Source organism: Colossoma macropomum, unplaced genomic scaffold (assembly GCF_904425465.1).
Source record: "Colossoma macropomum unplaced genomic scaffold, Colossoma_macropomum, whole genome shotgun sequence".
In the NCBI taxonomy this organism is placed as follows: domain Eukaryota; kingdom Metazoa; phylum Chordata; class Actinopteri; order Characiformes; family Serrasalmidae; genus Colossoma; species Colossoma macropomum.
The window spans coordinates 165,571-178,850 of NW_023495319.1; the positions used below are offsets into that span (position 1 = coordinate 165,571).

General features: G+C 39.8%; 1 protein-coding gene across 3 annotated transcripts; it reads left to right on the top strand.

Annotated features, from left to right (window-relative positions):
* Window positions 1-2,096: 2,096 nt before the first annotated feature.
* LOC118801763 (golgin subfamily A member 6-like protein 22) lies at window positions 2,097-10,272 on the top strand. 3 transcript variants are annotated; one of them, XM_036562125.1, is made up of 3 exons: window positions 2,097-2,256; window positions 8,334-8,466; window positions 9,003-10,272. In XM_036562125.1, exon 3 carries the CDS (start codon window positions 9,077-9,079, stop codon window positions 9,857-9,859), a length of 783 nt encoding a protein of 260 aa, XP_036418018.1. In that variant the 5' UTR covers window positions 2,097-2,256; window positions 8,334-8,466; window positions 9,003-9,076; the 3' UTR covers window positions 9,860-10,272. The 3 variants fall into 3 exon arrangements, with proteins under 3 accessions (XP_036418018.1, XP_036418020.1, XP_036418021.1); XM_036562127.1 differs by having other exon boundaries at window positions 8,334-8,391; XM_036562128.1 differs by lacking the exons at window positions 2,097-2,256; window positions 8,334-8,466 and adding an exon at window positions 8,665-8,885.
* The last annotated feature ends 3,008 nt before the right edge of the window (window positions 10,273-13,280 follow it).

Here is a 13,280-nt window from a genome sequence, read left to right on the forward strand (position 1 = left end):
GATTCTGTAAAGAACCATTTTCTTTAGTAAAGACCCCTCAACACTCTGTAGCAGTAATGCAGACCAATCAGCACTCAGTAGCTTAAATGTTAACCAATCAGCACTCAGTGACAGTAATGCTACCTAATCAACACAGAGTAGCAGTAATGCTAACCAATCAGTCCTCAGTAGCAGTAATGCTAACCAATCAGCACTCAGTAGCAGTAATGCTAACCAATCAGCACTCAGTAGCAGTAATACTAACCATTCAGCACTCAGTAGCAGTAATGCTAACCAATCAGCACTTAGTAGCATAAATGCTAAGCAATCAGCACTCAGTAGCTGTAATGCTAACCAATCAGCACGCAGTAGTGGTAATGCTAACCAGTCAACGTTCAGTAGCAGTAATGCCAACCAATCAGTGCTCAGTATCAGTAATGTTAACCAACCAGCACTCAGCCTTCTTTTCTCCTGACTTTGCACCTCCTGGTTTTTGTTATTATCTTCTTCAGATGTTCTTGATTGGCTAAATCAGATGCTTCAGTGTTAGTGAAGGAGTGAAGGTGGTGATTATGTGCGGGTTGAACCTAACCTCTGCAGTTAGGTAGATCTCCAGGAGGTTGAACCTAACTGCAGTTAAGTAGATCTCCAGGAGGTTGAACCTAACCTCTGCAGTTAGGTAGATCTCCAGGAGGTTGAACCCAACCTCTGCAGTTAGGTAGATCTCCAGGAAGTTGAACCTAACTGCAGTTATGTAGATCTCCAGGAGGTTGAACCTAACTGCAGTTAATTAGATCTCCAGGAGGTTGAACCTAACCTCTGCAGTTAATTAGATCTCCAGGAGGTTGAACCTAACCTATGCAGTTAATTAGATCTCCAGGAGGTTGAAACTAACCTCTGCAGTTAAGTAGATCTCCAGGAGGTTGAACCTAACCTCTGCAGTTAAGTAGATCTCCAGGAGGTTGAACCTAACTGCAGTTATGTAGATCTCCAGGAGGTTGAACCTAACCTCTGCAGTGAGGTAGATCTCCAGGAGGTTGAACCTAACCTCTGCAGTTAAGTAGATCTCCAGGAGGTTGAACCTAACCTCTGCAGTTAATTAGATCTCCAGGAGGTTGAACCTAACCTCTGCAGTGAGGTAGATCTCCAGGAGGTTGAACTTAACCTCTGCAGTTAAGTAGATCTCCAGGAGGTTGAACCTAACCTCTGCAGTTAAGTAGAGCTCCAGGAAGTTGAACCTAACCTCTGTAGTGAAGTAGATCTCCAGGAGGTTGAACCTAACCTCTGCAGTGAGGTAGATCTCCAGGAGGTTGAACCTAACCTCTGCAGTGAGGTAGATCTCCAGGAGGTTGAACTTAACCTCTGCAGTGAGGTAGATCTCCAGGAGGTTGAACTTAACCTCTGCAGTTAAGTAGATCTCCAGAAAGTTGAACCTAATGTCTGCAGTTAAGTAGATCTCCAGGAGGTTGAAACTAACCTCTGCAGTTAAGTAGAGCTCCAGGAAGTTGAACCTAACTGCAGTTAGGTAGATCTCTAGGATGAAGGCTGGTGTGCTCTGGACTATAAGTTTTGTTTTGGTATTTAGGTGGCCATTGAGTCCATGTGAAGGATAGTTTTAGTGTAGAGCTAAAGGACTGTTTTGGACAGTTATCATGCTTTAAAACATCTTGCAACTTGACAAAGTTTATGATGCACAAGGTTCCTGGAGCAGAATATCAGAAAAACATCACATTTCCATCAGCATTACTGAATGGAAAACATGAATTGAAAATTATGTTTCCATGTCTGCTTCTGTACTCATGTGGAGGTCTAAAGGGAGGAACTTCTACTTTAACTCAAGTAGATGATTTGTGTACTTCGTCCACCACTGTAACTCTGAATGGCTTCACTAGAGGTGGGTAGTTCAGGTCCAGAGAGTAAAATTCCTTCAACTGCCTGACTTCTCTGGTTAGCTTAAACCAGCAGCAGAAATGTGCAGTTGTAAAATAAAATCCTGGAGAAGATTTTTTACTGTCTGGGCCTGAATGACCCACCTTTGCACTTCACTCACGTCTAGTCAGAGCAGGAAGGAGGGATTTCCGAGTAAACGAAACTGAACTTGCTTCTGAATCGAGGAAATATCTTCCAAGGCATCCAAGTGTGCTGCAGTCGTCCTATAAAAGGCAGCATTGTTTAGAGTTGTATTTGTAGTTGTATTTGAAAGTGTCAGTGTCTTTTTTCAGCAAGTTTCATCTTGAAGCACTGGATCGAGCCACAAGGGAGGAGGAGAACAGAAAGGTAAAAATGAAGGACTGCATGTGCTGTACTCACAACAAGGCATGACACAGTGGGGGCTGATAGCGTGTGGAGGTGGGGATGAGAAATCTTTAACTTTCAGGTACTGCTTCTTAGACTGTAAGACCACAGATACCTATCTCAGCTTCACTGCAAGGTAACATTTCTGAAAGTGCTTATGGCCAAAACAAAAACATTTCTATACATCTTCTGCTCCTGCAACACTGCTGAAGAGGGAAACTGTACAAAATCACTTGCAAGTGTGATACATTTGAAAGCTTCAGTCAATCAATCAATCAATCGGTCCCACTTTATATTAAGTGTCTCTAATAACCGTATCGTTACAAATGAATACCATGTGCAACACTGTAACTACTGATGATTTAGTAATGTTACAGATGGATTACAGAAGTACAGCCTATGTAATTACACAAGTGTATCTTCTACACAGGAACTGACTAGTGTAGTGTTAAAGTTACACTTTAAAATAAGTGGACGGTTCCTGTGTAGTTATTATGTAGGTACTGTGTAATAACGGAGTGGTAATATAGACATTGCTTTGGAGGTAATGCAACACATTTAATTAATGTCATAAATGTTAAGTTTTAATATAAGGGGTCATCTGCTGTTCTGTCACATTACAGAATGGTTTAAAGCTGAAACTGGTTACAGTGCCACAGCACTAGCAACATAAACACTCGCTAAATGTTAGGAAAGCTGGCAGATACAGTGTAAGTAATGCCTCAATGTCCGTTATTAGATGCTTCCTTTTACTGCTGGGAAAAAAAATGCTGTTCCAGTCTGATTACAAATGTAATTACATTTATGTTATTACCCTTGTGTAATTATATGAGGCAAAAATGAAGTTGATACACATGTAATTACATAAGGTGCAGTTCTGTAATCCATCTGTAACAGTGACAAAATTAGTAGTTACATTGTTGTTGCATATGTTGTTCACATGTAACTACACAGTTATTAGAGACACTTAATATAAAGTGGGACCAATCAATCAACCCTTACTTTGACTTGGAAGTACATTGAGCAAGTTAAACAGGGATTGAAGAAAGTTAAAATAACATTTGTTAACTAAAACAAATCAAAATCTCATTTATATTATCAAGAAAATTAAAAATATCAGCTCAAATAAGAAAACAGGCATAAAATAGCAAAACAAATATGTAGTGAAAACAAGTTAAAAGTAAATAAAACAATCAAATAACATAATAAGCAATAAGAAAAGTAAATCTCTTAGGATTACAATATTTAATAAAACACTGAATTAAATGGAACTGGAAAAGAGTCAACACCAAATAAAAGGCTTGCATTAAAAGAGTAAAAATAAAATAAAATAAAATAAAATAGAGCAGAAAGGAACGAACATCAAATAAAAGTGTCAGGCTGAGTGGAGCTGGTCAGAGATTAAAAGTTTAATATGGACAGTGACACCAGTGGGCGGAGCTTTACAGGGTCCTGTAGTGAACTCCAGTTCACTCATGCTCTGTGGCTAATAACAGAAAACTGACAGGTAATCCAGTCATTTGAGTGGGTCTCATAAATACACTCTTCAAAATGAGGGTTCTTTAAGAGCTCTTTGGTAAAGAAAGTGGTTCTATATTGAACCATGAACACTCCAAGAACCCTTTCCATGATTAAAGGGTTCTTTTCACCGTGAAAGCTCCTTCAGATTGATGGAGAATGTGCTGTAGATGATTCTATATAGAACCTTTTTGAAAATGGGTTCGGCTATTGTTACGATGCCAAGCTTGTTACAGTAGAAGAACCCGTTTTTGGTACTATATAGAACCCTTTTCAAAAAGTTTCTATATAGAATGATCTATAGCACATTCTCCAAACATTCTGCCGCTATTCTGAAGAACCCTTCACAATGCAAAGAACCCTTTATTCATGCAGCAGCTACTTTGGGTGTTCATGGTTCGATATAGAACCAATTTCTTTACTAAATAACGTTTGAAGAACCCTCATTTTTAAGAATGTACCATTTGATATAATATGGCATGTGGCTGGGGAGGGCCCTGTAGATAAAAACAAACCAATGTTTCCCACCGCACGACTAGAGAGGACCAAAAAGCTTAAAACTTAATTTTAAATCAAAACTTAAATTTAAAATCTGATTGAGTGCGTTTACACTCAATAATCTGATCATAATCAGATTTCTACAGTTATCTGATTATTCAAATGTTCACGTAAACAGCACACTCCGATTTCTTAGATCGGAGTAAAGTCTAGAAATCTGATTAAGAAATCTGATAAAGAGGCTGGATTTTAGCTCAGTAATCAGATTTCTCAGTGCTGTAAACTCTTACTCTGATTTCTTTCGCATTTCTCAGTCTGAGCATGTGTGAAAACAGATGGTGGGACCGGAAATAAGTGAGCAGACATGAAATGAAGGATTTAAATATTCTTCATCTTGTAGATGATGTACGTTCATATTTTCAGGTAAAGTGGTGCGATGTTTTTAAAAAAAAAGTTGTGGCATGAAGTTCGAGTTTTATGTTACGTTTACATCTCGTCTTCTTCTGTGAGTTTATTGGCTGGTTGTAAGCAGAAATCTGATTACTGTCTGACTCATGTTGACCTGGAGTTTCCCCATTATCTGATTACTCAAGTGCATGTTATTAAGTTATCGGATTATTATGGTCATGTAAACACACTCAATGTTTACTCCCCATTGCGTGATATTTCTCTGTGCTGCCCTGTCAACCACATCAGGTTATCCTGGATTACCCAGGAGTGTGATCCTACTAATTAAGAATCAGTGGAGTAACTACTGGGGCCCATTCTGCAGGGGGGCTGCAGCAACAGGACTCCCTATTATCTTTATTTGGCCCCTCATGTCTTTTCTTTATATTTACATACCTCACCAGTTGGCTTCTATCCACACTACAGACAGCCCTGATATCTATTTTTCTCACTTATTCATAATGCATCTCATCCATGGAACAGGCCCTTCACAACCTCCAGCATAACATATTCACTATTCAGTGTTTTAAAATAATAAATAATCGAATTTAGGTTTGCATTTAGGTTAATGTTAGATGCTAGTGGGTGAAGTTGCATTCACTGAGAGCATTCTTTCTTTGAGAGGTAGAAATAACGAGTAAACAGATATCCATGGGATGCGTGAAACTATTGTAAAATATAACCACCATTCCTCTCAGAGTTGGAGTTTACTTGGGAGGGCCACATGCCAAAAACAAATGGGTAAGGTTAAGTATATCTGGATCATTACAATAATCCAGATATATTTATCTTCAAAGTCAGAACTGAAACACATTTGGGACTTCAGACTAAATCCTTTTGCTTTGAGTGACTCTAAACATTAATTATGTTTATTTTATCAAAACTAATGACTGAACATTCCTTTTTGTCACTACCAAAAAATCATTACTCTACCTAAACTTTACCAAATGTGTCAGTAGTGACTGTTTTTGTGACCATTTTAGCTAATTTAGAGCTCAAAAACTCAGCAAACACAGCTCTGAACAGCTGTTCACACAGAAAATCATCATATTCTACATTAAAACACTAAAAAGTGCTGAACTGCAGAAAATATGACGATTCTTAATGTTCCACACTGATTTTCAGACTTTGGGACTCATTTACTTCAAAACAATGGGATCTAACTGCTCACCATGTGGCCATGAGGGACAGGGATGCAGCCTCACTTCCTGCTCTAAAATGCAGGGGTGTGGCTAAAATAAGCCCCGCCTACATACTTAAACTCTTTATGTTTCTGTAGTGATGAAAATGTGGGACAGCAATTTTTTGAACAAGTTTTTTTTTTGTTTAAAAATTAAAATTGAGATAAATCAAAATATTTAAAAAAATGTAAGTATTATTTTGACAGTGTAAATTTAGAGGTTATGGTTTAGGACAGACACCTCCCAATAGCAGCACTGCTGTGTCTGATCCACTCAGACCAGCACAACACACACTAACACACCACCACCACGTCAGTGTCACTGCAGTGCTGAGAATGATCCACCACCCAAATAGTACCTGCTCTCTGAGGGTCCATGGGGGTCCTGACCACTGAAGAACAGTGCTTCAGGCAATACTGAATGATGCAACAAAAAAAAAATCTGTTGATGTCATGGACGTTTAGCTTACTATTAATAGACCCAAGTGGCTATATATGGAAACAAAAAAGTAATTCAGGCTGCCTTGAGCCCTAAATATTACAGTGCCATAACAGTAATTGTGCACTGAAATGAGCAGAAGTGTTTTCTGTAGAGGATGTGACCAGGGGCACTCAAACTGTTAAATACAACTGTGTGGGGACCTCCAGGTAACACTTTCTATGGGTCACGTTGTAAGCATCTATAAACACATTCATAACATGTTATAATGCATTCATAAGCATCACAAACATGGCTATAAATATTTATAAAAGTGCATTACACGTTATAGCCATTTATTATGCATTATGAATTGTTAACATAATGCATTATAAGTACTGTTCATAACAAATTATAAGAGCTCAGTATTTGTCCGCTCTAAGTAAAGTGAAGCGTACTGTACTAAAGCCTCCTCCAGTGTTCAGAGTGAGGCTTCCAGTTGAAGTATTTACTGAAGGATTTACTGAAACACTAAAACATTCACAGTAAAGCTCATTACAGGCTTCAAATGTCAGAGTTTAAACTAGAGCTGCATCAGTGTTTTACCCAATGTGGGAAAGGTAATGTACACCACCGTTAGCTTGGCGCTAACTTAACACTGCATATCAAAGAGAACGCTAGCAGAGATTAGCATTACTGTACTGTAGTATAGTGATGATACAGAGTGAAGGGTTCTAGTGCTTGACATTAGAACCAGTGAGGGAACAAATTACAGTGACAGTACTCTACTATCTCACCTCTCCCTCTCCAGGCCTTCACTCCACAGTGACTTCACACTCATTGTGATGTCAGAGGGGGTCAGGGGAGGGGCTGATGGGTACCTAGTTTACTGTGATGTAGTGTTGTGTTTAAAGTGAGACGCTGGATAAGAAAAGCTCACTGTAGCAGTGATTCTAGGCTGGACAGCCAGTTTGGAGCGTCTGAATATTCAGGACTGAAGCCCTGAAGATGCAGCTCTAATAATGATGAAATAAAATACTGGAAATCTCAGGGTGTAAATAAACTTTGAATTTGTCTTTACTTTATGCTCTCCAAGCTGGGACTGACTTCTTTGGCACTGATAATGTATAATAAATGTGGCTATAAAGTGTAATTCAGTGTAATTCATTTTATAAATATTTATAACCATGTTTATAATGCCTTATGAATACATTATAATGTTATAAATGTGTTTATAGATGCTTACAAGCGTGACATTCATAGAAAGTGTTGCCATACTTTTTTATCACTGTTTAAATCAGAGGTGGCAAACCACAGTCCTGTAGGGTCTGTGGCCAGTGCAGTTTGGTGATTTTCCTCTTGTTAACATACTACTGAACTTGGCAAACAGCTGCTGTGTTGAATCGGATGTGTTTGAGTAGGAAAACCACCAAACTGTGCAGGACTGGAGTTCTGCATCCTTGATTTAAATGGTGTTTAAAGTGATTGTTTATGTTTCTCTAAACAAAAGGACTTAAAGTAAACCTCTGTCCAAAGCTGATATGTTTAAATTTCATTCTACAGGCCCCCTAGTGGCCATTCTGCTGGCTCGGTTAACAGATGAACTAGGACTCTGTTGCCTCTCTGTGTGTTGTGACTCTGTGTTGAGCTGCTAGTGAGCAATGAGGGGGGAAGGGGAGGGGTGAGAACCCCCTGCTGTGAAAAACTATTAACACCTCTTCACAAAGACAGCTGTGCTGAGATAAAACAGATACCTCCAGCTTTCTTCATATCAGTCATGTCAAATGTTGCTCACCTACAAAGACGAAAATCCAGTTCACTTGTAGATATATATCTTTATATACTTGTGGATTAAATATGTTTCATGAACAAAAGGAAAAAAAGTATTGCATAGCTCAGCTAATGCAAAACAGGTGGATACTGATATGATTAAGAAATCGTTGTGCATCCCTACTTACGTTATTTTCTTTTCTCACTGTTTTCTTCTCTTTGATGTAGGAAAGGAGAAAGACAACACACCTCCTTTATTGATTTGCTGGCGATACAACATTGCCAGGTACTGCCAACCTGTGCCACCTCATCAAACCTGGACCTCACACCAACAAGGTCGGAGTGTCTAATAGAGTGGACAGTGAGTGGACACTGTTAAAAACTCCAGCAGCACTGCTGTGTCTGATCTACTCATACCAGCACAACACACACTAACACACCACCACCACGTCAGTGTTACTGCAGTGCTGAGAATGACCCACCACCCAAATAGTACCTGCTCTGTGAGGGTCCATGCGGGGTCCTGACCACTGAAGAACAGGGTAAAAGGGGGCTAACAAAGTATCAGAGAAACAGATGGACTACAGTCTGTAACTGTAGAACTACAAAGTGAAACTATCTGGTCAGTGGAGCTGATAAAATGGACACTGACTGTAGACACAAGGAGATGGACTTAATCAAGTGGCCGTATGTTTCTGTTTTGCGCCCAAACTGATTTGTACACAGTGTGCCTATTATAGCTAGGCCTTATCAGGTTTATAGGCTTATAGGCTTTATCAGGTGAGACTATAGGATTGAACAAGAATATTTAAAGTAATACTGGTGTAGTTTTTAAATCTTGCACTGGAAGTATAACTTATTTTTAGTCCTGTTATTTTTCTCTCTGATTGTTTACAGAGGCTGTAGATTGACTCAGTGTGGATTCTTCCTGAAGAGAAGGTGCAGAAAAATCCCAAACTAAAGGACAAGAGATGGAGAACATGATGGAAAGCCTGAGACAAAGACTGCAAGACAGGGATCGAGAGATGGAGAGAATACGGCAAGAGGAGAACGAGAGCCTGATGGAGATCATGAGGGAGGAGCTAGAACAGAGGGAAGATGAGATAGACAGAAAGAGACAAAAGTTAGAAAAGAGAGATGAAGAGATAGAAAAAATGAGACAAGAACTAGAGGAAGGAGATGAGGAGATGGACAGAATGAGGCAGAAACTCGAGAAGAGGGACAGAGTGATTGAGAGAATGAAACAAGAACTAGAAGAGAAAGATGAAAAGATAGAACAGAAGGATGAAGAGATGGAGAGAATAAGGCAGGAGCTTGATCAGAAGATAGAGAGAAAGAGACATAAACTAGGAGAGAAAGATGAGGAGAGAGAGAAAATGAGGCGAGAACTAAAAGAGAAAGATGAAGAGATAGAAGAGAAGGGTGAAGAAATGGAGAGAATAAGGCAGGAGCTTGAGGCAAAGATAGAGAGAAAGAGACAGAAACTAGAAGAGAAAGATGAAGAGAGAGAGAGAAAGAGACAGAAACTAGAAGAGAAAGATGAAGAGATAAAGAGAATGAGGCGAGAACTGGAAGAGAAAGATGAAGAGATAGAAGAGAGAGGTTATCAAATGGAGAGAATAAGGCAGGAGCTAGAGTACGAGAGAGACAGACAGAAACAGAAACTGCAGTGGCAAGAGGAAGAGATAGAGAGAATGAGACAAAAACTAGAGGAGAAAGAAGAAGAGTTATTCAGAATTAGGTATCTTCTCTGAATCAGTGGTCACCAGCCCTGGTCCAGGAGACCTTCTTCATTTGGATCGGATGCATCAGATGATTGTCTGGATCAGATGCGGTGGTGTTAGATAAGGCAGGGCAGCTTTGGATGTAGGTTGGAACTAAACTCTGCAGGACAGTGGATCTCTGGGGTTCTGCTTCAGAAAGCAGGATTTATGGCTTAGCCAGCTAACTTTTAGCTTACTTTAATGCATTCCTGGATTTTTAAGATTAAGAGAACTTTATTTTTATATCTCAAAGTATTTTTGAGATATAAACAGCTCTATTGATTTAAACAAACAATAATGTTGTGGGTCCAGCAGACCACTGAGTAACAAACACATCAACACAAAGGGCCGCACCGTTGTCAGTCTGTGAACAAAGTTTACAGATACATAACATTAATGCAAGTTTGGGCGACTGCTTTACATATCAGTAGTAACTAAAATGTATAAGTAACAATTAGTTATCATATTTCAGAGCCTGACTGTCTTTAAGTCAGACACTGTGATTTCTAAAGCTCTTTTACTCGCACCAACTTTACATTACTAACAGTTACATTCCTAATAAGCAATGTGAGGATGGACACCCCTGATTTTCTGAGTGAAAATAAGTTAAAACATGTTCTACTGAGAACACACTTAAGTAAGATAAACAGTTCGCTAATTTTAGTGCACAATTTCTATTTGTTTGCTGAGTTTCACATATTGGGAAAAATGAAATATAAAATGTGCCATAACTGGGTGCTGTTCACTCGGTACTGAGGGTTTGTCCAGAAACTTTTGCCCAGCCTGAGATATCCTGACATTTCATCCACTGCAGTAATTATAATAATAATTTAAACCAAGTTTGTCTCACAGTTAGAGATGCACAGATATGAGAAATGTGGGCCAATGTCATTATCCAATATTTTTAAAGGGAGAGCAATGCAAACTCAATACAACTCCTCTTTATACTTCTCTTTTGCACAGACTTTTCAACCCAGAAAGGAGACAGATGGCAACATGCCCACCTTTACTGTATATATGAAAAACAAAATTTTTATAAAAAAATTATACATATACATAACTGGCATAATACACAATTTGTTCATCTTTAAATACTAATATGTTCCTTTTTTAAAACAAAAATTAAAAAAATCAAATAATTTTCAAGTAATGAGAAAAGCAAAAACTACTGATGACACCAGTAAACATACTGCTTAGTAACTGCAACATGACAAGAATTACTGGGATGGGCTTCTTTACAATAATGTTCCATAAGTGTTAAATCATTATGTTTGATTTCCTAAATAAACAAAACATTAAACTAATTCTAAATCAAACCTAAACAATAACGTCAGTGCTCTCTCAAAGTGGCTCATGACTGACTCGTCATTTACTGCTGGCTGAATCCATTCTACTGCTAATGTTGCTTCTAGGCAACGAGCATGTTTGAGCAGTTTCTCATGACAAAGATGTGTTAAGTCTGCCCTGCAGTTACTCAGGCAGCCCACTAGATGGGGTCCCTGCACACCTTGTACTCACCACCAGAGGTCAGTTTGCCCAGAGCACTAACTGTATTGCATAGTTACTGATCATCCTCACCTGTGGACTGTTCAGACTCATCCTGTCTGTTTATACTGGGTGTTTTCCCAGTAAAGCTGTGAAGTCTTACCTGTTCCTGTGTGAAGTTCTGAGTCTTCTGTTCTCCTGTTTTGGCTCTGCTTGCCTTATGATTCACAATTTAGCCTAAAGGCTTTTGTTACTGATGCCCATGTTGGACTGAATTCTTGTTTTTTTGACTCTTCGCCTGTGAACATGATTCTGGTCTTTGCTCTGTGGCTTTTACTAGTTTTCACCCCAATAAATCTGCAAAAAGAACCTACCGATTCCTGTCACCCTCAAAGATACTGAATGTTAATAAAGAAATAACTTCACACTCCAACAGATCGGAATCATTTAATCATATTTCTGATGGAGGTAAAACGATGAAAATTGCTTTTCTGAAGAAAATTGCACGAGTGCAGAAACATGCGCCATCCAGAAGCTGCACCATGCATCATAACTGAGTTAAACATGCCCACCAAGAGATATAGTGACCATTTTATCGGGGCTTTCTTTAGCTTCAATGGGATATGAGAGCAGAAGACCCACCAGAGTGCCTCTGTTAACACCACAACACTGGACACGGCAACTCGTGGGCTCGTGAGGTTGCTAACTGGACCCTAGAAGTCAAGTCAAGTCAAGTCAAATTTATTTATATAGCACCTTTTACAACAGATGTTGTCACAAAGCAGCTTTACAAAGAATCCGGGTCCACGCCCCCAGTGAGCAAGCCTCAGCGACAGTGGCAAGGAAAAACTCCCTCAACAGGAGGAAGAAACCTCGAGAGGAACCAGACTTAAAAGGGGAACCCATCCTCCTCTGGTCGACACCGGATAACAGCACAGACACAAAACAGTATAAGTGGATACAGTTTAACACCACTGTGCAGTGCGCCGGCCGCATCTCAGGTCAGACCCTCTTAGGACAGGCAGCCGCTCAGCTCAGGGAAAGAGAGGGGGAGGGGGACGGGGGGGAAGGGGGGGAGGATACTTAGTTCAGCACCAACATTCCCAGATTACCGTCGGACAGATCTGCGCCTTAATCTAACAGGAAAACAAATTAACCAAAAGCTCGACTAAACAGGTAAGTTTTTAGCCTTGACTTAAAGATGGAGGCTGTGTCTGAGTCCCGAACACAGACTGGTAGGCTTTCCAAAGCTGGGGGGCTTTGTATGAAAAGGCTCCTCCCCCTGACGCAACTTTATTTATTCTGGGTACTAATAATGAGCAGCACCTTGTGATCTAAGTGGGCGTGTCGGTTGATAGTAGGAAATAAGGTCACTGAGGTACTGAGGATCAAGGCCATTCAGAGCTTTATACGTCAGCAGGAAGAATTTTGTACTCATGCGGAATTTAACTGGCAACCAATGTAAGGTACACAAAATTGGGCTAATGTGGTCGAATTCCTGGTTTAGCTGAGAACTCTGGCTGCAGCGTTCTGGACTAACTGAAGCTTGTTAAGGTTTTGGCTGGAACAACCAGAAAGCAGAGCGTTACAGTAATCTAACCTGGACGTGATGAAGGTGTGAACTAACGTTTCTGCATCCTGTAGCGACAGTGCATTTCTTAGTTTAGCGATGTTACGCAGGTGGAGGAAAGCTGCTCTGGTAATACTGGTAATATGCTCATCGAAGGCCAGACTGGGATCAATCGCGACACCAAGACTTTTTATAGATGTGCCTGGTGCAATTGAGAAAACTATCGAGATTAAGAGTAAACGTAGGCAGATTATCCCTAGCAGCTTTTGGACCAAGAAGAAGAACTTCGGTTTTGTCCGAGTTTAGTAAAAGGAAGTTGCTTGACATCCAGTCTTTAATGTCTTTGTACACAGTCCT